The sequence below is a fragment of the Daphnia magna genome, unplaced genomic scaffold, assembly GCF_020631705.1.
Source record: "Daphnia magna isolate NIES unplaced genomic scaffold, ASM2063170v1.1 Dm_contigs139, whole genome shotgun sequence".
Lineage (NCBI taxonomy): Eukaryota > Metazoa > Arthropoda > Branchiopoda > Diplostraca > Daphniidae > Daphnia > Daphnia magna.
The window spans coordinates 111,219-136,963 of record NW_025533138.1 but is presented as its reverse complement, the minus strand read 5'-3'; the positions used below and the strand labels follow the sequence as shown (position 1 = coordinate 136,963).

The 25,745-nt window shown below is 41.4% G+C and overlaps 10 protein-coding genes across 11 annotated transcripts; 2 read left to right on the top strand and 8 right to left on the bottom strand.

Moving 5' to 3' along the window:
- Positions 1-872: 872 nt before the first annotated feature.
- On the top strand, positions 873-5,744 carry LOC116931577 (proteoglycan 4). 2 transcript variants are annotated; one of them, XM_032939172.2, is made up of 4 exons: positions 873-1,005; positions 1,081-1,203; positions 1,277-4,793; positions 4,854-5,744. In XM_032939172.2, exons 1-4 carry the CDS (start codon positions 982-984, stop codon positions 5,498-5,500), a joined length of 4,311 nt encoding a protein of 1,436 aa, XP_032795063.2. In that variant the 5' UTR covers positions 873-981; the 3' UTR covers positions 5,501-5,744. The 2 variants fall into 2 exon arrangements, with proteins under 2 accessions (XP_032795063.2, XP_032795062.2); XM_032939171.2 differs by having other exon boundaries at positions 1,277-5,744.
- Positions 5,745-6,604: 860 nt separating this feature from the next.
- LOC123467043 (pro-resilin-like) lies at positions 6,605-7,294 on the top strand. The gene is made up of 3 exons (XM_045167111.1): positions 6,605-6,690; positions 6,773-6,859; positions 6,942-7,294. Exons 1-3 carry the CDS (start codon positions 6,685-6,687, stop codon positions 7,188-7,190), a joined length of 342 nt encoding a protein of 113 aa, XP_045023046.1. The 5' UTR covers positions 6,605-6,684; the 3' UTR covers positions 7,191-7,294.
- Positions 7,295-7,791: 497 nt separating this feature from the next.
- Positions 7,792-8,655, bottom strand: LOC116931597 (cuticle protein 10.9). The gene is made up of 3 exons (XM_032939194.2): positions 8,509-8,655; positions 8,300-8,410; positions 7,792-8,203 (listed from the first exon to the last, which is right to left on the bottom strand). Exons 1-3 carry the CDS (start codon positions 8,512-8,514, stop codon positions 7,892-7,894), a joined length of 429 nt encoding a protein of 142 aa, XP_032795085.2. The 5' UTR covers positions 8,515-8,655; the 3' UTR covers positions 7,792-7,891.
- A 690-nt stretch (positions 8,656-9,345) lies between these two features.
- LOC116931596 (pro-resilin) lies at positions 9,346-10,149 on the bottom strand. Its single transcript, XM_032939192.2, has 3 exons — positions 10,063-10,149; positions 9,875-9,985; positions 9,346-9,776 (listed from the first exon to the last, which is right to left on the bottom strand). Exons 1-3 carry the CDS (start codon positions 10,066-10,068, stop codon positions 9,465-9,467), a joined length of 429 nt encoding a protein of 142 aa, XP_032795083.1. The 5' UTR covers positions 10,069-10,149; the 3' UTR covers positions 9,346-9,464.
- An 880-nt stretch (positions 10,150-11,029) lies between these two features.
- LOC123467039 (cuticle protein-like) lies at positions 11,030-12,164 on the bottom strand. Its single transcript, XM_045167107.1, has 3 exons — positions 12,010-12,164; positions 11,794-11,922; positions 11,030-11,680 (listed from the first exon to the last, which is right to left on the bottom strand). The coding sequence occupies exons 1-3, from the start codon at positions 12,013-12,015 to the stop codon at positions 11,147-11,149; spliced, it is 669 nt and encodes a 222-aa protein (XP_045023042.1). The 5' UTR covers positions 12,016-12,164; the 3' UTR covers positions 11,030-11,146.
- A 1,205-nt stretch (positions 12,165-13,369) lies between these two features.
- On the bottom strand, positions 13,370-14,311 carry LOC116931591 (cuticle protein 18.6). The gene is made up of 3 exons (XM_032939188.2): positions 14,151-14,311; positions 13,941-14,051; positions 13,370-13,841 (listed from the first exon to the last, which is right to left on the bottom strand). Exons 1-3 carry the CDS (start codon positions 14,154-14,156, stop codon positions 13,485-13,487), a joined length of 474 nt encoding a protein of 157 aa, XP_032795079.1. The 5' UTR covers positions 14,157-14,311; the 3' UTR covers positions 13,370-13,484.
- Positions 14,312-14,992: 681 nt separating this feature from the next.
- On the bottom strand, positions 14,993-15,834 carry LOC116931595 (cuticle protein 18.6). Its single transcript, XM_032939191.2, has 3 exons — positions 15,677-15,834; positions 15,497-15,607; positions 14,993-15,421 (listed from the first exon to the last, which is right to left on the bottom strand). The coding sequence occupies exons 1-3, from the start codon at positions 15,680-15,682 to the stop codon at positions 15,110-15,112; spliced, it is 429 nt and encodes a 142-aa protein (XP_032795082.2). The 5' UTR covers positions 15,683-15,834; the 3' UTR covers positions 14,993-15,109.
- An 864-nt stretch (positions 15,835-16,698) lies between these two features.
- Positions 16,699-17,486, bottom strand: LOC116931592 (adhesive plaque matrix protein). Its single transcript, XM_032939189.2, has 3 exons — positions 17,351-17,486; positions 17,145-17,288; positions 16,699-17,078 (listed from the first exon to the last, which is right to left on the bottom strand). Exons 1-3 carry the CDS (start codon positions 17,354-17,356, stop codon positions 16,767-16,769), a joined length of 462 nt encoding a protein of 153 aa, XP_032795080.2. The 5' UTR covers positions 17,357-17,486; the 3' UTR covers positions 16,699-16,766.
- A 453-nt stretch (positions 17,487-17,939) lies between these two features.
- Positions 17,940-19,787, bottom strand: LOC116934490 (adhesive plaque matrix protein). Its single transcript, XM_045167105.1, has 3 exons — positions 19,684-19,787; positions 19,499-19,615; positions 17,940-19,425 (listed from the first exon to the last, which is right to left on the bottom strand). Exons 1-3 carry the CDS (start codon positions 19,741-19,743, stop codon positions 18,106-18,108), a joined length of 1,497 nt encoding a protein of 498 aa, XP_045023040.1. The 5' UTR covers positions 19,744-19,787; the 3' UTR covers positions 17,940-18,105.
- A 1,807-nt stretch (positions 19,788-21,594) lies between these two features.
- LOC116931583 (homeobox protein rough) lies at positions 21,595-25,503 on the bottom strand. The gene is made up of 3 exons (XM_045167106.1): positions 25,046-25,503; positions 23,503-23,737; positions 21,595-22,021 (listed from the first exon to the last, which is right to left on the bottom strand). Exons 1-3 carry the CDS (start codon positions 25,407-25,409, stop codon positions 21,835-21,837), a joined length of 786 nt encoding a protein of 261 aa, XP_045023041.1. The 5' UTR covers positions 25,410-25,503; the 3' UTR covers positions 21,595-21,834.
- Positions 25,504-25,745: the final 242 nt, after the last annotated feature.

Here is a 25,745-nt window from a genome sequence, read left to right as displayed (position 1 = left end):
AAACCATCATTTACAAATCGAACAGTTGAGCCGTCCCATTTGTTTTTACAAACGTCAAAATTAATTTTCATGCGCATGTCCTCGCAATGAATTGAATAATTGTGGGTACACCATCAAGACGCCATGAAAACTCATCACGTCCTTACGGTTCTTCTCAAAGGGGGAAGGGTAAGAAACAGAAAAATCGCCAAGGTTGTAGAAAACCAAAGGGAGGAAGGGGGGCAAAATTTATGCATAATATTCAAAGAATTAGTATGTCAAACCAAATGCAAAGCGATTCAAGGACATACACAAAAGTTCAAAGAGGGAGGCAGGGGAAGGAAAAATAAAAGCTGAAAATAAAATGCAAATTTGTATTTGTCTTTCCATGCAAACTAATTGTGGTACGGGAGATTTAGATTTTCCTATCCCTCTTTTTTTTCTTTTTTTTTCTTTCTTACCTCACCTAACAAAATATGCGTTTATTTTCTCATCGGTGTTGATGAGGAGCCCCCCCCTTTGGTGCCACCAACACTCAGAGGTGAGGAATTTTATTTATTCCATTTAGGTAGGGAAATTGTTTAAGCTTTGTTGTGTAAAAATGTTCTGGTAAAAAAAAAAGAAAAAAAAACCACACGATGAAAAATCCATGGAATGATCCACATAGGTGTATCACTTGAATGACCTTTTTTGGAACGAAGAGCGGTGAAAGTATGGAGAAAGTAACTGGTTCAAGTGACAACGACCAGACCAGCAGCTAAAATACACAAATCCTCTTTTCTCCACAGGTATCCCAAACGGAAAAAAAAAAAAACAACAAGAAGACGACCGAAAACCAGTTGATCAAGTCTCGATTTAATTGCTCTCATTCCATAGTCTTCGAAGAGCGTGAATGCAAAGCTGGCAAGGCTAAGACATGTGCAAGTGTATAAAAGCAAGCAGTCATGCGTTGGAAATGCAACAGTTGAGTGTGTGTCCTGCAAAGTGTCATCTCCGTTGGTGATGATTGCCCAAAATAAAATGAAGGTAAGACAACCACAGGTTACAATCATCATGTCGTACGACGACTCACCGTTTCCGATGGATTTATTCTTCTGTTAGATCGTCATTTTATCCATCGCCGTTTGTACTTTTTTGGCTGGCCAAGCGTCATCCGAGGGCGGTAATATTTACAATTCCAATCCAGTTCAGTACTCGCATTCACAACCAATCAACTACCATTATGTAAGTCGTTTTTATCGTTTTATAAATTTCATGTTTTCTTATCGTTAATTCCGTACTTGGTTGCATGACTTAGACGCAACCTCAGCCGCATTATGGTTCGCAGCAAAGCTACAACAATCCCGCTGGATATCATCCGGCCCAACAGCAGCACGGAGCTAATCAATATTCTGAGCAATATTTGGTAACGGCCATTAAAACTGATCCTGCCCCACCAGTGGTGCATTACCAACCTCCAGCATACAAACCCGAGTCACCGTTTAATGGCCAATCGTACATCATTGAACCTTCTTACGTCCTTAAACCCTTCCGGCCAGAAACTACCTACCACGCCCAAAACTACCGTCCTCACAATCCCGCTCCCGCTGTTTACCAACCCACTTATCATGCTCCTGCGTATCCAGCCTATCAAGCTCCAGCATATCCAGCGCCTGTTTATCCAGCTCCGGCTTACCAACAACAAGCGTATCCAGCTCCGGCATACCAAAATCCAGCGCAGTCTTCAGTTTACTTGGTATATTCTACCCCATTATTGGCCGGGTATTCCACGCAGACGGCCAGTTCAGGAATTGTTACTAGCATAGTGCCATCCGCAACTCAAGCGTACACAGCTTCTATTGCTCCTGAAACTATTTCATCCAGCCCGATTGAACCGAACGCGGTCGTTGAATCCAAAGCATCGGAACCATCCGTTCAATGGTCAGACAAACAATCAGACGCCAATGCACTAGGTCAAAAGTCTGCAGCAAATCAAGGCATTGGTAAAGAATCTGCAGAAAACGAAGAATCTGGATCGACTACCCAAGAAAGTATTCCGAAATCTTACAATAACAAAGAGGATCAAAATAGTTTGGAAAGTCCGAATCCGCCTTTCTATCCAATACCAGCTAACCACACTTCCAAAGCGGTTTGGAAGATTCCCAAAACAGGTAACAGTTATGGCACGACACAAGACAGCAGCGCGGAATCCATACAAGATGCTGGTGACAAAAGCGATGGAATTAATCAATTCAATCAAAAGAGTACGACGTATTCGAACGGAGCAGAAATCGAAGAAAGTAGCAGGTCCAGTCTGGCTTATAACGTCAACAAAGATGGGGCAGAAAATAAAGAAAGTAGTGAGATTACTACTGTGGACCGGGTCACTGAAATTTCAGTACAAGGAAAGCTAACCAAATACGAAGGCCAGACTCAACAAAATTCGGTCATATCTAGTAGAGAGACATCCGATGATAATATCGAAACGGGTGTGGTCGAACTGGTTAGCCAAGTGTCACTTCAGTATGAGAAACCGAAATCTGGATCATCTGTTTATTACGAGCAAGGACCCAGCATTGCTGTACAGGATGTCAATCAAACCAATGGAGAAAGCAAAGAGCTCGTTCGTGACCAACCTATTACCGAGACCGGTGCACAAGAGAAAGAACAAAATGGAGAAAACAATTCGGAAGAAGCTGAAAGGGAAGCAACACCAGTAACCAATACGAATTACGGAGATTCTCAGCCTTCAAAGAGCTTGTACTACGTCGGTACAAATGAAGAGAAGTCGGACGTTGCCAAGGAAACGGTGGAACAAAAAGAGGTATCACAATATGGCCAATCCAGCATCAATCCACAAAAGTTGGTTAAAACGGAAGAAGACGAAGCTGATGAAAGCAATGAAACTACAGAAATATCTGTTTCTAAAACGAATTATTTCGCAAATCAGCTGAATCCACAAGAACCAGCTGTGAAAACGGAGGGGAATAATTCAGCACCGGCAGCAGCACTCGTCGATGAAGATAATAGCGATGAAGGGCCTAGTATAGTAACATCTGCAGTCACGATTCAACCAGCAGTACCTGCTTATCAAATTCCTTACTACCCGCCGAGGCCTGCGGTGCCGAAAATATTTAGACCCAAGGAAGAATCAGAAGAAGTCGAATTACCCATTGCCGGATTTGGCGAGAAGATCAAAGCTTTCACGAAATTCGCAATCGCTGTTCAGAAAAGTAACCTGCAAACTCAACCAAATCCTGTAACAGGTAAATACGACAGTAGTTCTACGCCATCGGTATCGAATACCATCAAAGAGGTCTCTCAAAAACAGCCTGAAAGTACAAAAGAAACAAGTGCTGAAAATTATGAAACAAATGCAACTGATAAAGCAATCAACGCTCAGCCAGCCATTGAATATCCAACAGAGGGCCCCACATTTCACGCCAGTCTGTTCTACAAAAAGCCTGTCCCCCAGGAAAATGATTCTTCTGGAAGTGACCTCACTCAGCCATCAACTAACATCGTCTTGCCCCAAGAAGAAATTCAAACAGAGCTACCCTACATTACCGAACCACTATTCTATGCACAAGCAACAGAGAAGCTTCTGGCATCTCAACTTGCAAGCACCGCCAATGTTCAAGTAGCTGAACAAGATGTTGAGAATGTGGACCTCGTTAAGGAAGACTACGTGCCCGTTAAAAGTACAGAACCGAATTACAGCGTACGTATTGTGGCTGAAAAGATTTCACGTGATCAACCTGTTCAAGTCGTTAATGCTCTTAACGTTTATTCACCTCCAACGGTTGACACTGTTCCAGTGACTGAAATTTCAAGTGTCACGGAGCCAGTATCGATCATCCAAATGCCTGTCTTGGCTCAGGATCCCATGGAGAAAACTAGCTTTTATGCGACTCAAAGAATTTACACTGCATCCGTAGATATTCCTGGTAATGATTACGTAACTACCCCGAAGCCGACAAGTTACGTCCAAGACCAGAATCCTTACGTTACGAGCACTTACGCTTACATCGAGGAAGCTGGTCTTTCAGCAGAGTATCAAAAGGAAATTGCAGCAGCCCAAAACGAAGCCGAACCTTTTGCCAGCAACGATGATCGTATTCCAAACGAAGCCCAGAGTCAGACTGAAGTTCCAGATGTTTCACAGGAAGAAATTTCTTTACCTGTTGTATCTCCCGTGCCCAATACACCTTCCGGAGACGCTCTTACAAAAGCCCAATCCGCAGAAGATGTTTCATCTGAGGTCACCAGCGTTCCAGTGACAGAGCTTGCGTATCTAGAAGTAACCTATGAAGCTGAAACAGTTACTACTAAAGCTAAACCTGCAGAAGAAGTCTCTTCTGAGCTAGCTTATGCCCCAGTTACCCAATCGACATACTACCAAGAGGAAATCCAAACGGTTTCGTACGATGCTGAATCGACTCCCAAAACTCAATCAGCAGAAGACGTTTCATCTGAAGTGACTGACGCTCCTGTTACCGAACCTGCCTACCAGGAGAAACCTGAACTTCCTTGGTACGAAGCTCCAGTAGTCACCACTGTTAAGGCTCAATCCGCAGAAGATGTATCAGCAGAAGTCATCAATCCAGTAACCGATTCGAACGATCAAGACGAAGCTACAGATTTACCCGACATTGCGTGGACCAGGTACAAAACTCCAGCGGTTAACCAAAATGACGTTGAAGCCGTGACAGCTCCTTATGAAACCGCACCGTCCTACAGTACCTCAGATCCTGATTCAACATCAATCGTAGTCGGAACAGTATTCCATATCAACGGCGGGGAATCTTTACAGTCTGTGACTACCGGTAAAACAGATGACCAGCTGTTAAGGAATACTTCTCTTAGCAATACCATCTACGGTAAAAAGATAACAGATGACCAGCTGTTAAGGAATACTTCTCTTAGCAATACCATCTACGGTAAAAAGATTCCCGATCATCCTCTGCCATGTCAATCGGACAAGAGCTCCGAAGTAGTTTCTTCACCGACATGGCTTTTTAATACGGCCGCTTTGGCTAATGTGCCACTGGACAGCCGTGAGTCGAGCGATGAAGATGCAGCCACTTTAAGTCCGACGACTGTTGTTCCAGAAGTGACGACAATCTTCGTTGCCCCTAACGAGGCAAGTGAGACGACAACAGTGGCTTCAGATGGATACAAGTACATTTTTAAATCACGTCCTACACCTAATCGTTTTTACGAAACTAAAACCACCACGGCCGAGCCATCGTCTAATTCGACAAGTACTGCCCAGCAGACTTCTAGACGTCCTTTAGTTGTCATCGGTAAACCGGTTGAAATGAGGAAACCAATCAATGGTAGGGTGTATTCTAGGCCTTCACCAGTGCCGCCAAGGAAATCTCAAACATTAGCGCAGATCAAGATTTTACCCACTCGTCTTCGATCGTCGACGTCTACCCTTCACTTGCCCAATCGGCGTTTTTTCATCGGTAGGTCGTTAATGGCGAACGAAAAGGCTAATCAAGAAAGTAAAGAAGACGAGGGAGGAAAACCCAAATAAAGATTTAAAAACATAAATCTTTAAAAGACGTTTTTAAAAAGGGAAATTTTTTAGAGCTTCTTCAACGTTTCTGGTGCCGGGCACCAGAGTGATGCCAAGATGGCTTCGCGATTCGCTATTCATTCTTTACGAGTTTTCGGAGATTGTTGTAGTATAAATCATTTTGTTAATGTCCATTGACTTGTTATTGGTGTTGTCCTAATTGTTTATAAATACAGAGATAAAATAGACTGGTTATAAATTGCTTTACGTGTCCGTCTTACGAGTTTTAACTAATGCTGCTGAATCTACGGGCGTGCACTTGTAACGCGTAAAGTTTAAAAAAAAAAAAAAACTAAACATTAGCTTCCTCACGGTCTTAAAACAACGGGAATATACACTTTAGAGAAGATAGAAGATCAACTGGTTCTGTTCACCTCTTTACTGGACGCAACCTAATAAGATAAATGCATTTAGAAAGGAAAGTTGATGTCCTAGATGGCCTGCCCCGAGGCATTTGAACTTCTTTTTAGATCAGTAAGATCTAGCGAAATGTGCTGTTGCTATGTTCACATTTGATGATGTCGGAATTAAAGGTATTGAAACACGGCGATAACAAACCAATTAGTAAGAGAGACTATTAGGTGGTTGCTAATCAACATGAATTTCTTGATTATTTACAGTCGAATTATCGTAATTCTTCGGGGATTAACAAGTGCTCAGAAATAACTGTTGAAATGAAATCACGTGTTCGAGGAACGACGGGGAACCCAAAAGAAGAACGCCAACAAACGATTACATTCAAGATCGTGTAGTAAAAGTTTTTTTGAATATGGTCACTTGCCATCACTTGTCACTGTCAACTCTTTCGTCATCTAGAAAAAGATCGGGATTTCATTTGGCATTCAATGAAAGATGGTACAATGAAAAATCGTCGCATACCTGAAAAGGGATAGCCAAGGTAAACAGAGAAGAGATATACACACAAAAAACTGTTGAAACCGCGGGGAAAGTTGGTTTCCAAGACATCTAGAAATAAATTCTTCAATAACTGCGCCAAAATTGTTTCAATTTTGCATACATGTGCCTTCTTCTTGATGCCCCTTTCCTTACATATATAAACAATGGGGCCTGCCACAGTAAAACAGTTCCGTCACCGACCAGCAGCTCAACAGGTCAACCCTCGCTCGCTCTGAACAACAACCATGAAGGTAAGTAAACGGTAGACCAGTGAAGTTTAACTCTCTATAACATTAAACTACGATTTCTTTATTGTTTCTGATTGCTACCCAGCTTTTTGTTTTTGCCATTTTGATCGCCGTCGCGTTGGCCGCTTACGAACCTGTCGTTACCATTAAGGATGTTGCTGAAGCTGAACCCGTAAGAACAATTTATTTCATCTCGCAACTGAAAAATAAGTAAATATTTTTGATGAAGGACGTATATAATCTTTGCTTTCCAGGTCGTTGTTCCACAGCCATACAGTTTCGGATACAACGTCAAGGATGATGAGACTTTCAACGATTTCTATCACGCCGAGAACGCCGACGGAAACGTAGTCACCGGAACTTATCGCGTTGCCCTTCCCGATGGCCGCACCCAGATCGTCACCTACAAAGCTGATAAGGACGGTTACACCGCTGATGTCAAATTCGAAGGTGAAGCCAAATATCCCGAATTCGTGGAACAGAAAGTCCAAAAGAATTACTAAGGAGGAGTCATATTTAAACTATCTGGCATAACCGGGACTGTCGGTCACGTATACATAATCAATTTCGGGGTAATAATTTATTCAATACACATATCCGTACGGCATTCCTGTTTCAATCCATGGTGACATGAAGCTATTCCACTGATTTGCAGCTTCTCAGTTACACGAAAATTAAGAGGCGATGCGTTGGATTGTTTTAGGAAAGGCTTTAAGCGAAACGTACGTGTATTTGGTATAAACCAAACGTACGGGGAAAATCCTACAGGTAAACCGGATGCGGATTTATTGAAACTTAATGTTTTCGTCGCTGTGTCCCTCGACAACTGTTTGGCTAAAATTCTACTAGCAATTGACGCGTTCGGATGGGAAACTAATAGCCTTACATTAGCATACTCACTGTTCGGAGGTGTAGAGGACAATGCGCACAGCATTACATTCTCGATTATGTAATCCCTATGTTACTTTTTGATCTTCAAAAGTTCTAAACGGAAAATCTCGCGTCTGGCATAGGAGCAGCAGGTATTACGCGTTGTTTTCTTGCGAGGTACAGTATTTCACGTCTCTCAAGTACAAATCTATCGCGTTATGTGATATCTGAGGATTCTTACTTAATATATTTTTATTGACAACGATTCATTTTTAGTTGCATTGCGAAGTAGAGGTTACAACACTTATACAGTTAGGATACATTTATAAAGTTTCTAGTATTTAGCGGGTGCCTTGTAGGCAGGAGCTGGGTAAGCTGGAGCAGGATAAGCTGGAGCTTTGTAAGCTGGGGCAGGATAAGAGGCAGCTGGTTTGTATTCAGGGTATTTGGCCTGTCCCTCGTATTTGACGTCAGCGACGTATCCGTAACTGTCAGCCTTGTAGTTAACGATCTGAGTGCGGCCATCGGGCAGGGCAACACGGTAAGATCCGGTAGTCACCTTGCCATCGCTGCTCTCGGAATGGGCGTAGTTATTGTATGATGGGGCATCATTCACTTCCCAAGCAAAGCTGTACGGCTGTGGTGGCTTTAATTGAAATAAGAAAAATATTCACATAGTTACAAGAAGTTGAAACAATTGCACTGCATTATTTGAATTTAGACGGTTGCAGTAAACACTTACGTAAGATTCGGGTTTGTACGCTGGGGCAGGGTAACCGGGGGCTGGATAAGATGGAGCCGGGTATCCGGTGTTGGCAGAGGCGATGGCAACGACGGCGGTGAGGATAAGGAACTGCAGTAAAAGTAATTCAAAGAATTGTTTCGTTATAGTTTTTTGTTAGTTACTTTCCATTTTCTTAAAGAGCCACGTGCTCTTGTATCAACGGTTACCTGCATGTTGTGAGTTGTTTTGAGGTTGGAAGCAGGTGGATAACTGATGCCTTAAACCCGACCAATTTCAGCATTTATATACCGAGTCTGAAAAAGAGAGTCACACACTTTCTAGGGTGTGGGTATAGTTACGAGTAAGATGTTGCAACCGCAAGATTCTACTAGTGAAGGGTTGTACGTTCACAAACAATGCAGACTAGGTAGTACAACCCCCTGCTGAAATTAACTGAATAAATTTTTAATTTGTAAAGCAAGGACATATTTCTATGTGGAGACGACAACCTATAGCGCTAATGCTTATGCGTATTTATCCATACCAAACTTAAAAACACGCGGCTGTATGATACATAATGTGTATGCAGGTTGTTAATGAGTATGTCCTGATTTTAGTTAACGTCGACAAAGGAAACAGTGTTATAACGTCTCCGATATCTTACAGGTTATTCAAACTTGTCACCTCATGAATAAATGCGTATCGTTCTACTTTCCTTTCTCTCTGAAACATAGCAGCATTCTTCCTTTCCATAACTTACGGGGAACTGTAACACTGAATAATGGAAATTCAGTGACGTAATGATTAAGATATCTATCAACATAATACACACCTTAAACTATCGATTATTCATTGACAGGTTGGCTTGTGTGGTTTCCACCAGCAACCAATCAATGGAACAACGTTCTTCTGGTTTAACACCATTTGCGGGTGCGGTATACCATACGCCATCAGTTAACTTTACTTTCATTTAGCTATCACTAAACAGCCACGGAAAACGGAGGTATAACATTTCATGTGAAAATCCATCTTTTATTCTGATTGAAAAGAAACACCATCAAATGTAAATTTTATACACATTTTATTTTGTTCAACCAAAAATAACTCATTCCATCATTTACAACCATACGGGAATAAAAAGTAATACATCTTTCGAAAATCGAATTGCAATTCATTTAGTCTTTTAGTATTTAGCTGGGGCCTTGTAGGCAGGAGCTGGGTAAGCCGGAGCAGGATATGCTGGAGCTTTGTAAGCTGGGGCAGGATAAGCAGCAGCTGGTTTGTATTCAGGGTATTTGGCCTGTCCCTCGTATTTGACGTCAGCGACGTATCCGTAACTGTCAGCCTTGTAGGTTACAATCTGAGTGCGGCCATCGGGCAGGGCAACACGGTAAGATCCGGTAGTCACCTTGCCATCGCTGCTCTCGGAATGGGCGTAGTTGTTGTATGATGGGGCATCATTCACTTCCCAAGCAAAGCTGTACGGCTGTGGTGGCTTTAATTGAAATGGGAAAAATATTCCCATTTGTTACAAGAAATTGGAACAATTGCACTGCATTCTAAGAATGGTAGACGGTTGCAGTAAACACTTACGTAAGATTCGGGTTTGTACGCTGGAGCAGGGTAACCAGGGGCTGGATAAGATGGAGCCGGGTATCCGGAGTTGGCAGATGCGATGGCAATAAGGGCGGCGAGAATGAAGAACTAAACGGTGTCCAACAAATGTTAACATTAAATTCCCGTTTTACTGGATTTCCAGTGCATAGTGATATTAACTTTACCTTCATGTTGGGGAGTTGTTGGTAGTTTTGAAGCAGCTAAATAACTGATACTTGAAATCGGCCAACTTCAGCATTTATATACCAAGCCTGAAAAAAGAGCTCGAAAAGAGAGTTACACAGTTTCTGGAGGTGGGCGGATACGCAAAATGTTGCAATAGCAGACCTGTACAAGTGAAGGGACCTCCTCTCTCCGAAAAGGTTCGTGAACAGGACATTAAAAGCATTGGGTGTACCAGCCTACTTTTTCCACCGTCTACACCTGAATGCTTCTTCCTCACAGTCTGCTAGATATTGATCTGCAATTTCCCTTCAAAATTGTAGTCTAAATAAATTTCCCTTTCGTGGTGTGGTCGAAAAGAATACCATTCTGTTGCGTGCATCTTATTTTGTACTGCCCAACCAATTATTCGTGTCTCGTTTGACATGAGTGTTGGAGTTGGTTTCTTTTTGTCGAGGTTAAAGCAGTTGAGAAAGTCTTTGAATTTTAAGGGAAGCATTCCAGAAGCAATTCAAGTTGTTCATTTTACATTTTGAACATAAGATACACCTGTCATGACATTTGAAAAGGTAACGAACTTCATGTCCAGTGCTTTATATGCATATACGACTATAATTAGAGGGCATAACCTGTTGCCGTTATCGTCTGATTTGGGACTGTGTTATGTATGGAAAATACTACGAATTGAATTCTTACTAGGGAAATTGTATCTGTCCATGTTTTAGAAAACGTAAAAAATGCGACCATGCAATGCGTGATATGCAAAATGCTAATTACAGCATGTGATGATTTAAAAGAAACGTGAAACTAGAAAAACCAGTGTCATGTTAGTTACGATATTTTGCATAGTCTACATTTATACAGCTAGTCATCTCATGAATATGCAATTCGATTTCCCGTTTTCCTCTCAATGCAGAAGCGCCGTTTCCTTATTTCCAACAAGGAACTGAACAACTGAAACGATTGAAATTCAAAAGTGTAATAATTTCATGTATATTTCTCTGATTCACTTAACAAAACGAATACATCGTGGCTGATTGGCTTGATCATTCCACCTCGCAAACAAGTTTACAAAATGTCATTTGACTAATACTGAGAAGGAGCTTTGCTAACAGGAGTCGATTTGTATACTGGAACTGCCGGAGCAGCTGCAGCGACTGGAACTTTGGAAGCAACATCAACCGGAGCACGATAGGAACGAGTAACTGGGGCCTTGTATTCCTTCTTCGATCGAGTTGTGTAAGGTAAAGTGGCCACAGTGACAGGAGCTTTGTATGCTACTGTGGCTAGAGTATTATACTGGGTAGTAGATGGGGTAGTAGAACTTTGATAGGATGATCCAGCAAGTACTTGGTTGACTGGAGCAGGAGATTTATAGGATGGAACAGCGTAAGATGCTGAGGGTTTGTATTTAGGGTACTTAGCTTCACCCTCGTACTTGACGATAGCCACGTATCCATTGCTGTCGTCTTTGTATGTAACTATTTGAGTGCGGCCGTCAGGAAGGTCAACGCGGTAAGATCCGGAGATGACTTTACCATCACTACTCTCCGAGTGGGCAAAATTGTTGTAGGATTCAGCATCGTTTAGTTGCCAAGAGAAGTTGTACGGTTTAGGCGTCTAAAGAAAAAGAAAAGACAGAAAGGATCAATTGAACGTCCAGAACGTTAAGTAGGAAGTTATTGTTAATTTAAACACGAGACAATTATTTGTATTCAATTAAATGTACTTACGTAGCTTTCGGGCTGGTAAGTTGAAGGGGCTTCATTGGCTTTGGCAGAGGGAGTTGGGTAAGCTGGTGTTGAAGTCGGGTCGTAAGAATTAGCTGAAGCAGCAGCAAATAATGTTGCAATGATGAGGAACTTGATCGTTCAAAAATACATTTTTATTAGGATATAATTATTGTACTTTTTTTTTTAATGCTGCGCAACGTTTTAACTGAAATTTACCTTCATGTTGTCGCCTTGTTGTGAAGTAGGAAGCAGCTGAGTAACTGATACATGTGATAAATCTTTCGCGCCCCTTTATGTAGCTACAAGACCATGAAGTCCCGAGGGTTGCGTGTCACGAAGAGACTGCGTTTAGGCTGACGAAGACTTTAGAAAAAGTGAAATTGTCCGGGTGAAATGATTTCCTCTAGCGAACAATTTTCACTTGTATAGTAGCCGAAATTGAGCGTTATCTTGGTAATATACAATTTCCGCGTATCCAACCCAAAATGTCCGTCTTTGATCGCCCATAGGGAACCCAAAACCCGTGTTTGTTTTGCACGCATTAGCCTAGTTTTCTTTCCCTTTCACAACGATCGCCAATGGAAGTATCCACTTGCGTTAAAATCACGAGTTCGCCTCACATCTAGCCTATTTACAGTGGCCGTTGTATACTGTCAAATCTGTTTTCTGGCTTGTACAAACGAAGGTTGGAACAAACATGTAATCATAAAGGGCGATGACATATAGAATTCTGGTGAATAATTACATGTTTGGTAGACAAACGGGAACTTGGTTCGGGATATGATAATTGAGATCACGTTCTAATAAAACAGGTTCTACCTGACTGTTCCGGACACTGCGATTGTTCACCCAATGAGTACTACATCGCAGTTTTCGCCTACATTGGCTTTGATTTATTCGCGTTTTGGAGGTGAAGGTAGTTTGGTAAGGCTCAAAGGGAAACCTTGCAGACAAGAAGCAGGTCGTTAACCTTATATCTTAATTTATGCTCAAAATAGCGGGTTAATGTTGTGACAAGAGAATGTACATTTTTTTTTTCCTGCTTTATTCTGGATTTTAATCCCAATGATTTATCATTGACTGTGATCCCTTTCTCCCTCTTTTTTTTTTTTTTTTTAGAAAGACGAGAGGAATGATTAGGGCCCCGCAGGCAAGGCAACAATTCTTTTCTCTTTCCGATTTGTATAGATAAACACACTTTAGGCTATTTTGATTTTACGTTGTTTTACTGTGTTTGATTGCGTATCACGCGTTCGGTAGAAAACAACTGATCTACATTCGTTCTCACTCTTTCACATAATTTGACGCTGATTTGCCACTGCAATTTTGTTACAAATCCCAATTTAAAAAAAAACAATATCGAGAATTTCTATGTATAGGCTACTTATGTCAAAGATGAATCTCACAATATTTATTGGTTTCACGCGGAACATTGGTATATCATTTGAAATCAACTACTAGTTTCGCTCGTTTACCGTAACGTTAATGGTGACGGAAAAAAAAGGCTTCCAAATGAAAAGCGCCAACATTAAAGGCTTCCTTCAGGGGAAATAGTAAAAAGAAAAGACAAAAGATGTAGGCGTCTGATACGGATTGTATTTGTTTCGTACAAATAACAGATTGATAATTTACAATTGCATGCGAATAGGAAATTTTATATATCTCTTCGATAATCAAACTGCTTTAGCCTTTTAGTATTTAGCTGGAGCCTTGTAGGCAGGGGCAGGGTAGGCAGGGGCAGGATAGGCAGGGGCAGGGTAGGCAGGAGCAGGGTAGGCAGGCGCTGGATAAGATGGAGCTTTGTAAGCTGGGGCAGGATAAGAAGAAGCTGGTTTGTATTCGGGGTATTTGGCCTGTCCCTCGTATTTGACATCAGCGACGTAACCATAACTGTCAGCCTTGTAGGTTACAATCTGAGTGCGGCCATCGGGCAGGGCAACACGGTAAGATCCGGTAGTCACCTTGCCATCGCTGCTCTCGGAATGGGCGTAGTTGTTGTATGATGGGGCATCATTCACTTCCCAAGCAAAGCTGTACGGCTGTGGTGGCTTTAATTGAAATGGCAAAAAACATTCACATTAGTTACAAGAAGTTGAAACAATTGCCCTGCATTATTTGAATTATAGACGGTTGCAGTAAACACTTACGTAAGATTCGGGTTTGTACGCTGGGGCAGGGTACCCGGGGGCTGGATAAGATGGAGCCGGGTATCCGGTGTTGGCAGAGGCGATGGCAACGACGGCGGCGAGGATAAGGAACTACAGTACAAGTAAGTCAAAGAATTGTTTCGTTAGTTTTTCGTTAGTCACTTACTCCATTTTTCTTAAAGAGCCACGTGTTCTTGTGTCAACGGTTACCTGCATGTTGTAAGTTGTTGTGAGGTTGGAAGCAGGTGGATAACTGATGCCTTAAACCCGACCAATTTCAGCATTTATATACCGAGTCTCAAAAAGAGAGTCACCCACTTTCTAGGGTGTGGAAACTTACGCGCAAGATGTTGCAACCATGAAATTCTACTAGTGAAGGGTTGTACGTTCACGGACAACGAAGACTAGATAAGCACGGCCTCCTGTTGGTATCGTCTAAGTAAATTTTTAATTTGTTAAGCATGACCATATTATATCTATGAGGAGACGACATTCATTAGCACAAATACAAATGAATTTATCCGAAACAGACTTAAAAACACGGCTGAATGATACAAGATGCTTTCACAGGTTGTTAATGAGTACATCCTGATGTATTAGCATAAGAAAAGGCTGCCGTGACGGGTTCGCTATCTTAAAGAACAGGTATCACGACTTGCCCCATCCTGAACAAATGCATATCGTTCTACTTTCTTTATCTCTCTGGGACATATCAGAACTCTTCCTCATCGGTTATTTATGGGTAACTACGTAGATTTAACACTGAATAATGGAAGTTCTTTGCGTAATGATTTCGATGTCTGTTACGATGGTGTAGTATACAGTACCTAAAACTCTTAATCATTGACAGGTATATTTGTGTGACTTCCGACAATGATCAATTATTAGAACAACGTTTTCATGCTGGTTTAATACGAATTGCAGGTGCGCTACTCCATACGGCATCATTGACTAACTCCACTTTCATTTACCTTTTACTTAACAGCTACAGAAAAGGAGGCTTTTTAAAAAGAAATCTTTGCTTCTGCTTGAAAAGGAAATACACTCAAATGTAAATCTTGTACACATTTTATTTCGTTCACACAAACAACACATACGTCATTTACAAATATACGGGAATAAAAAATAATATGTCTTTTCAAAAATCGAATTGAAATTTAGTTAGTCTTTCAGTATTTAGCTGGGGCTTTGTAGGCAGGAGCTGGGTAAGCCGGAGCAGGATATGCTGGAGCTTTGTAAGCTGGGGCAGGATAAGCAGCAGCTGGTTTGTATTCAGGGTATTTGGCCTGTCCCTCGTATTTGACGTCAGCGACGTATCCGTAACTGTCAGCTTTGTAGTTAACGATCTGAGTGCGGCCATCGGGCAGTGCGACGCGGTATGATCCAGTGGTCACTTTGCCATCGCTGCTCTCAGAATGGGCGTAGTTGTTGTATGATGGAGCATCATTCACTCCCCAAGCAAAGCTGTAAGGCTGGGGAGGCTGGAATCAAACAAAACCAGACAAGTTAAATCAAATTGAACTTATTTTGATGATAAAGATCTAATAAGCGCATACGTAAGATTCCGGTTTGTAAGCTGGAGACGGGTAGGCTGGGGCTGGATAAGCCGGAGACGGGTAAGCAGTGTTGGCTGAGGCAACAGCAACGCAGACGACCAGGATGAGGAACTATTCATTATTCAAATTTGTCATTATTTGAAACTGACTTCGCCTTATGTGTTTTGAATTATAGTTTACCTTCATGTTGAGAGTTGTTGTTAGGATGAAAACAGCTGAATAACTGATACCTCAATCGAACCGTTTACGCCCTTATATATCCGAACATTTCCGACGATCCCGCAAAAATGGGCGGAGGATGGCATGCCCATAAGTGAATGGAGTTCGTGTCGGTGAACAAACGTGCGGGGAATGTTCGAAATTGGATGTGTTATAGTCTACTTCTGTTCCACCCGAAATGCTCCCTCTCTGCTGCCCACCTTCTATGGATGGTGGACAAAAGAACCTACGACTCATGCCATAAATTTTTAGCCTAGATTTCTTTCCCTTTCACTCGCTGAGCTGAAATTACACCATGTTGCAATCAACATTACAATTTGTTCAATTTGGGCTTGTTAAGCTCTGTAGGTTTTATGCAGTTAAGAGGCTTTGTGTCATAATTATTCCATTCAACGCGTAGTTGTACACGTAACCTTGTTTTAATCATATCATTTGAATAAAGCCACCGTGCATGTTCTTTGCTTTAGTTTCAATTGCGTTCAACCTTACAATTGAATTGAACGCCCAACTACTCTCAAGTCGGTAATTTAAATTTAATAAGAGAACATGAAATTTAAAACAGTTTCATGTTCATTGATGCATCCTTACGATTAGTTTTGGGTTTTTTTTTTTTATGGGTGAAGGTAGTTTCACAAGTGCAAAATCGCATGAATAACTGCGAGAGAGAAACCTCCCATTCCAAAAATCCGTTCAGTCAACATTTTGTTTTTTTTCTTTTCGAGGATGGCAAATAACCGTTTTTAAAAATCAGATAGCAATAAAAATTAAGCAACATATCGTGCTTCTCGATGCGTATTTTCCCTCTCTGTTGGGCGCACATATAAATGATATGCTAGTGATTTCAGATTTTTTGTAAGCTTTCTTTTTCTGCAACCATTCCTTTTCTTTGCCGGTTGATTAAATAACAAGATAACAAGTTCTTGCCAATTAAAACAGAAATTTTCAAAAACATAAATAAATTTATTATTATTTTTTTTTTTTTAAAGGACGGCTATGGGTGCATACAATTCATAAGCTATGAAACACAAAATGCGATACATTTGTATGCAATTCAATATCGAGCGCGACTCTTGTAAACAGGGGGCTTGTATGCAGGGACCCTGTAGGTGGAGGCCTTGTATTCGGGAGCCGAATAAGCAGCAGGTTTGTAATCGGGAGGCGGGTATTTGGCTTCTCCGTCGTACTTGACATCAGCGACGTACCCATTGCTGTCGGCCCTGTATGTCACTGTTTGACCACGACCATCAGGAAGTTCAATTCGGTAAGATCCGGTCACGACTTGACCGTCGCTGGTCTCCGAATGAGCATAATCATTGTAATATTCATCTTTAACATCCCAGGAGAAACTGTAGGGTTCGGCTTTCTGGAAATGAAATTGTTTGTGGTAAATCATCAAATTTGATATTGAGGTTTTGAATTCATTATGTACGTAGGTCTCAGGTTTCTCGTAAGCGGGCGCCGAATAAGAAGGAGCTTCATAAGCTGGTGCCGAATACGACGAAGGTTTGTAAGTTTTTGCCGGATAAGTTGACTTGGCTGCGACGATCGTCACGAGTGCGGCGAGGATGAGAACCTAAGAATCATCAGGTTAACTTTAATTCAGAAAATCGTATTGGTTTTTGCGACCATGTTTACCTTCATGTTGGGGACTTGTTGTGGTGTTTACAGCAGCTGGATAACTGATACCCAAAGTCCAGCAATTTCGACATTTATATAGCACATTGTCCATGTGCAGTCACGAAATCCCTCACGTCCATTTGCAGACTGGGCATGGATGTCAAAACCGGGTCAAGATCCCCCCCACATTTTTACACTGAAGGCAACTCCTTTGGCGTGGAAATGTAAATGTTCACGTTCATAAATTGGACTTAGTAGGTATAACGTAATGGATACGTTCCGGTTTTATTATTTTTATTCAATTTTTGTGTGTGCTGACGGTATGTATACCCCACCCGAAATGTCCTTGATATTGAATCAACGACTTGTTTCATGAGTAACCAGAGATTTCTCTCTCTCTTTTCACGCATGATTAAGTGATTCCGATTTTGGCAGTGACTATTGAACTAAAAAAAAAAAAAAAAAAATCTAGATCGATAACAATATTTAATAAATAAATAGTTTCCATTACAATTTTATTGGATGTTGTGAAAATCGTGTGACTCGCAAAACAACCTTGCAATATCGATAGCTAAGAACCAAAGTGATTTTGAAATTAAAATTTTTAACAAGGTCATTGTATTTTTAGAACGATCAGCAATACATCTGATTGCACACATTACACAGTTAAGAGCATATAACATTGTCAATCTCAGAAAATAAAAAAACATTGTACTTAGACATAAACTATAGTTTTGGGGCTCGCACAGCTGGCCCTATTATTTTTTTCATGTTTACTTTCCATGTTTGTAAGTGACCACTTTGTTAGGAGGAACGTTATTGTACCCTGGAGCTATGTAAATAGGAGTTTTGTACACCGGAGCAGTGTAAGGAGCAACTCGTGTGATGACGGGAACCTTTTTCGCATATGGTTTGTAAACAGTGAACGGTTTTTGAGGTAAAATCTGGTAAGATGCTGCTTTGTAAGCTTTGGGGGTGTAGGGATGAGTCTTGTATGCGTATGTGGTAGTCGGGTAATGTTTTGGACCTGGGGTAGTAACAACAGGAGTCTTATAAACCGGATCGAAATAGATGGGCTTCTTATAAGCTGGGGTAGTAACCGGATAAGAAGCTTTGGGTTTCTTGGGTGCCTTGGGTGCCTTTGGTGTTTTACTGGGAGACGGAGTTTTGTATGCAGGGGTAGTGGCAACAGATGTCTTGTAAACTGGGGTAGTGACAGGCTTTTTATAAGCCTTGTTGGCGGTCGTTTTTTTATTGGCTTCGGTGTAGTTAACGGCCTTGTGATAGTCTGGGGTAGTAGAAGGTGCAATAGAGGCTGGGGTAGTGACAGGCTTTTTATAAGCCTTGGTGGCGGTCGTTTTTTTATTGGCTTCGGTGTAGTTAACGGGCTTGTGATAGTCTGGGGTAGTAGAAGGTGCAATAGAGGCTGGGGTAGTGAAAATCGACGTCGTTTTGTAGTCTGCTGTTGTGTAAACAGGCTTGTAATTTGAAGTAACGGATATTGGTTTCCAAAATGACGTGCTAGACGGAGGAGGAACATCGTACGTCTTCGTTGTGTGTGGAACTTGGGTAGTGTCGACAGCCTTGTCACTAGACGGGGTGTATTCATATTCCTTGTAGGACGATGTGGTGCTAGATATCTCTTGATAAAACAGTGCCGTCGGAAAATTGTAAACTGGTTCTGTGAAAAATTGTTCGCTTGATTTCTCATCAGATGATTTTCGTGATTTTTCATTCTCCCATTCGTTTAGTTGATTTTCTTTGACTGAATTCTCATAGGATAGCTCCTTGTAAGACGGTTCAACGTTCTGCAGTCCATAATCAGCTGACTTGTAGGATGTCCCGAAGTCGTCTGCTAGTTTCTTGTACTCGACTGGTTTAGACTCACTGTATTTGGCCTCTCCTTCATACTTGACATCAGCGATAAATCCTTTTCCTTCATCTTTGTAAGTGACGTGTTGATGACGTCCATCAGCAAGTTGAACGTGGTAATAACCTGACACTTTACCCTGTCTATCTCCAACTCTCGTATCGCCAAAACTAGTGTAATCATCGCCCTTGACTTCGTAACTGAACTTGTAAGGCATTGGGCTCTGTATTGTGGTAAAAGAACGTTAACGTTTCGACTAACGAGTCTTCTTAAAACAGTTAAATTGCCAATCTTACACTGGATTCGTGTGCTGGAAGAGGATTGTAAGGCTTGATGGGAGGTGGTTTTGCTGTTTGTTTGTCGTATCGAGCTTCAGAAACGACGATGGAAACCAAAACCACGAGAATAAGGAACTGTCATCAAAGAGGTTAGAATTATTATTAAACTATATTTGTTTTTGTTTTTTCTTGTGTACACTTACCTTCATCTTAGTGGATTGCAAGTCACTGTTAAGACACTCGAAAGACAACTGACAGTCCATCAGGTGTTGATTGTTATGGTATATATACTGTGGGCTTAGACCATCATCACAAATTGAAAATGGCTAGGCCAATTCGATATACCAGCCTCACTCTACAATGTGGGAAAATAATCGACAGTGACAAAAACCTTAACCGAGGAAAAAAGCTATCAAGGGTGTAGTCGATTTTCACTGAACACAACCAACTGGTTAACGCTTTCTCCCCCAATGTAATTTTGCACATCGTCAGAATATTTTGCCTTCCGTATTGATCCTGTCCAGGGTTCTCACCTGTTCGTCTTGCATTAGAAATGTAGCTTTGCATTACATAATGATGAGAGCACAATGTGATACGAGACAGTTTCTACCAGATGTTGAATAGATTGGGCTTTCACTGATCGATGCAACAATCGGCCACAACCAGCATCCATCGTAAGATCATGGCGGAGAGTAGAAGGAAAAACTTTACTATTGATGTCTCCACACGCCACATTAATTATCAAGCCGCATCATCAACGTATTTTGCGTTTCACCATAGCGGAAATCGTCTGTTTTCTTTATGTTTCCCGCTTGCGTTCATTGTCGCAACAGTCTGGTATCCAATTGATCTCAACAATTCCGTCGAATGGAGTCAATTCCGAGCTGCCGTTGCAAGGAAATTGGCCGTCTGCTTGCTTACCGCAAGGTGAATTCAAATTGTATTCAAAGTCTACAACGTAGACGGCATTAATACCAAAATTACGCTGAATAATTCATGAAGAACAATGGGATACATTGACAATGAAGGTAACGCCGGCACCTTTCGTTACAATCTCGAGTGATTTAATCTAAACGTATGCGGTAACCTCTCGTATTGTTTTTGCTTGACAACATTGAAACGTACATTAGGTGATGTCAATGGTTTATCTTATGAAAGCTTTCGTTCTACAAAAAAAAAGAGTAAGATCTTGGGCCTTGAATTCATTCCGTTTTGACTCTGTGAGATCAAAAGGAAACGACCAAGACAAAGAGAAATAATAAAAAGTTACATGGTTTCTCTTTTTCGCTATAGCCGGAGAAGAATTGAATGCGTACAACAACAACAACAACAACAAAACTTGGTATATTAAAAGCCTGCAGGTCTTTTATTGTTCAGTTTAAAACAAAAAATTTGAATCGGTGGATGTTGCAATATCATTATGAATAAAGAAGAGAGGAGGCCCCTCCTAACGGGAAATCTTTTATGGTGAGAAAAAAATTCGACTTGTGACCGGAGGTGGCAATTCAAAAATATCTGGAGCAAGGTGAATGCTAATATACAACATACAGTTGTAGAACGGGCTGCTTTTTAATCATAAAATAAAATAAAAAAATAAAATAAAAATATTTTCATATTATGGAAATGAGATGCGCTGCAGGAAGAGAGTGAAAGTTTCACTTGGCCCAAGACCAAGAAAATAAAAGTTGAACGACTTCATGACGCCAGTCTACAAACATTTGAAACCAGCCACCCAATGACCGATGTTAAATTGAAATTTAAATGTTATTATTCATCAAGTACCGTAACATACAACACCTCAGTTGGCATTGGAGGGAAAGAAGACAGCTTTGACGTGACTGGAAAGATCGGAGGCAGTTAGATCCGCACCGCGCCCGATTTTACTGCGTTCAATAACGCCTGCGAATGACGACGTCGTTTCTTGAACAGACATGGACCAAAAAACTTTCTTTCTGCCAGAAACGCAGGTGCAGCAAGATTTCATTTCCATTTTTTTCCATCAGTCATCAAGTTTTGTTTCATTCGAAGAGATCTGGGTGAGTTTTGGAAAATAGTTTGATTGACTGTTGCAGACTCTGTGCTGACTGGCAACATAATTATTCTTATTGTTTAGCTTTTGTGTGTGATGATGTGCTGTATTTTATTTTTTTTTTATTTGTTTTCTTTTCCTAGAGCAATTGCAATTGCTTTTGTTATAACCCATCAGACATTTGATTATTTACAGAAAAGAGAGCGTTGACTGGGCTTGTTTCAAACAGAAAAAGTGGCAATTTTTGGCAGGAATAGAATAACATGGCAAAGAATGGAATTGATGCATTTTAAAAAACGAAATCGAAATGATTGGCATTTGTAGATCAAATGGAAACTGGAGTGTCATTGTCTTCGTCGTCCATTTCGCTTTCGTTCACCGGCAACGAAAGCTCTGCATCCCGCTTGTTTTGCGGCTGGAACGAGGACAAATTGCAAGATAAATGCCCGCACACATGGTCCGGCTGCTGAGATGTTGGCGACACGCCCTGCTGAGTGGCCAACTCATTGCACCTGCCCAATCATTTTTTTTTTTAAGTGAAAAACAAAAGATTTAAGGAAAAGAAATCAGAATTTTTGAAAAATCCTATCTACAACGACACCAAAATGTTAGATGTTATTGACCAGCTGCCGACCCACCGTCTCTTGCTGAAGGGTGTGGCCTTCCCCGTTAACCGACTTGCATAATTGTTACACATAAAAACTAAAGTCATCTGGCCAGAATGGCCTTCTCTTGGGGGTCGTGCACTCAAACGTCAGACGAGAGTGAAAGGGTAGGTATGAATAATGTATACACCATTTTTTTTTTTTTTTTTTTTTATATCTTTTATTTTATTTTGTTTTTTTGTTTTTGGTTTTTTGTTTTTTGTTTTTTTATCGTTTATCACCTGCCTAGCTGGACGCAATTCGAATAGGGCGTTGGTCGTTTCTTTCCCATCTGCATTTTCTCTCTCTCTCTCTCTTCCCCTTTTTCTTGTTTTGTCCTATTGCGTAATTAGAATCAAACGATTTATTTCAGGGCAGCCCGCATTTGGAGAGGCAAAAGAACAAAAAGAACAAAATCATCTAGAGAGTTTCCCCTCCTCTACGCTTCGATATCCATTTGCGGGGGGGTGGAAGCCACCTGGAACATACTCGAGAACTTATTGAAAGAGAGAAGAAAAACGATTGAAATCGTGGAGTTTGCTTACTCATCAGGCAAACCAGAGGCCGTTTCACTTTCTTCCTTATCAGTCCCGTGATCCAACAGTTTTGTTTTTTCTTTTTTCTTTTTTCTTTCAACAATGCATAACGGTAAACGTAAACGTACGTATTTTCTTTTAATTACATTTACATTGACTGGCGTGTTGTAAGGTAATTCTTTTAATGTAACAAAATTTTAATGTTTTCATTGTTGTTTTTCAGGTAAAAATTACTCTTCCATTTTTAACACGGACAATTTTCTCTATTAGAAACGCTTGCCATCTAGCGTTGTGGAATGAGATTGTGGGAACCGTCTCGTTACGCAACCAACAGAATTAGCGGTACAGAAAAAAAACAAAAAAACAGAAGGCGGAAAAGAACACCGGTTGGTTTGTGTCATACTAAACGAGCGTATCAGTGACAATTCCAGCCGTTTTAGCGCTTGATGGGTTTTTGCCGAGTCCAAAAAAAAAAAGGCGGATCCGGAAATTAATCACCCTTTCGTGTGCGGTAAGTTATTTCTACATTGTTTATTACACTTCCCAGACCCAACAACAACAACAACAACACAAATTTAACCGACGTGCAACCTTATCGTTACTTTCTAAACTACACTGACACTTCCGTTTTTTCTGTTTGTTTTTTTCGATGATCGCGTGGGAATAGAGGAGGAAACGTATCCGTGACGTAAAAAGAAGCCCTTCATACTTTGCTCAGTTCATTATCGAGTTACGTTTACGACAATCATTTATGTGTAGGCCCTCCCCTCGCTCACGTGTGCACCTCAGACGCTTTTAAATTAGATGCGTTACCTGTACTGATGATCGATGTGGGCCTTCTCGATGCGCTTGTCTTTTGCTCGCCGATTCTGGAACCAGATTTTGATTTGGGTCTCGCTCAAACGAAGGGCTGCGGCCAATTCGGAGCGTCTGGTCCGCGAAACGTACTCGGCTGACTGGAACTCGACTTCCAGACGGAGTGTTTGCTCTTGGGTGAACGTTGTCCTCTGCCTCCGCTGACTCAGACCTTTGCGTTTCCTTCTGGCCACTTTCGACGGAATGGCGGGAGAAATTTTCAAATCAAATCAAGCAAAACACAATAGACGGGCAGAATGTCAAAGACTAGACTTGACTCACATAATTAAAGCGTACAATCTACCGACAGATATTTACAGTGCAATTTAACATTTTGGACACGGGGTTCGCCCATTTCAATATGTGGGAAAAACGTCAGTCGTTTGAAGGGAAACGCACAAAAGCGCGACCGATATGGGAGGTTAATAGGTTAATAGTTTCTGACATTTAATAAATAGATCCACCCCTCACCTTCCGTGTGATGGTTCCATAGACTCAACCCTCCTCCTGCCGACCCTTTTATTCTAAATATCGTATACGAGGAAGAGACAACAGATGTTTAAGAGAGGCGATTATTCTCACCCTCGTATCCGGTTTGAAGTGGGAGCTTCTTCCTCCCCCCTCCACTTTATTTCAAGTCTCTATGTCTTTTTTTTTTTTTACCTTCTCTTTTACCTTGTCAATATCCGTAATGGGGGTTAAGGTACAATAGGGGAGTGGTTTTGCGTCGAGTAAAAAGAGAGGGGGGAACGCGTGTTCATCACGGAAAACACAGATTATATTATACCTGTGCGCGATCAGTGCTGTAATTGTGCATACCTACCCTCCTACTCCCTACCTTTCAAGTAATGGGTACATATTCCCCATTCCACTCTCGTTTTCTTCTCGATGGTTGATCAAATCGGAATTGAATTGGTCATTGAAATTGCCATCGACACAATGCGCAATCCAATTCAAACGAAATCTTTGAATGGAAAATGGCTATGCTAGACTGCTACTCATTCAATAATTTGTCAAATTCTTTTTTGGGGGCTAATGACATCAGTTACCACTCGGGGGGTTGATGCATTTATCTACTTAAAAAAAATGGGTTTAAAAACGAAAAAAAAAGGACTGCGTGAATTAAATGTCCGAATAATCCAGGCACGCAATGCCAGACGTTTATTTTGTTATTTCTAAAAACGTTTGCCCATAGCCTAGTTGGTCTGTCAGTATTCTATTTTCTGTCTTTCTGTCGCTCCTTTGTGTCTGTGTGTCCGTGTGTCAAAAAGAACAGTGCAATTTAGCAAGTCTAATTCGGCTTAGACGGTTGGGCAGATGTTGCATCACGGACTGATGACTCTACACTCGAATATTCAACTTGACGCAGATGACACCCATTCGTTCATTTTCATGCTTTGCTACCGAAAACAAAATGTCTGACACTGCACAACATTTTAACTCGTTCAAATGGAGCTCCCCCCCCAAAAAAATGATTGAAATAATTCATATAATTGTTTACTTAAGGCCGTGAGCGCGGGAGGTAGCGAAAGCGGATCGAAAAAAGATCCTTGATTCCTGGAGGCCCAGAATAACTGTTCCGGATTCCACGACGGATAGAGATGCCAAGAGCTCGTTGCCGAAACGGATCTGTGTTGCTGAAGAGCTATGGCAGCAAGAGAGGAAGAATGTGCCGTCTCGGTAAGTGACCGATGAGTCACAATCTGCATACCGGATGCTGTAGGTTTGTCCTCCTCCGTCGAACTGGAAGAATCCGCTGACTTGCGATCGGTGCCGTAAATTTTGGCGAAGAATTCAGACGGAGACATGGGCACTTTCTTGGCATTGCCATCACTGTTCGATTGACTGGAAGTGGCCATGGCCATTGTTCAGGATTGACACTCACTTTGAACGGACGCCTGGGATCTACTGGCCATAACAATTAGTCTGGCCAGGTATATGTAATACATATCAAACCAAAAAAAACAAAAAAACTGAGCAATACTAACCTTTATTTAGGTTCCACGTGTGTGTAATACTGGCTGTGTTTTTTGAGGGAGACCCCAGTTGTTTGACACCCACCCCCCGACGTCCCTGTCTCCCTCGCCCACCTTCCTTACATCAGGCAGCCAATTGGGTAGGTTTCCATAACTGGTCTAGCTCCATTTCAATTGGCCAGATCTAAAATACTAGGCTAAATGTATGTAATAGTCAAACACATA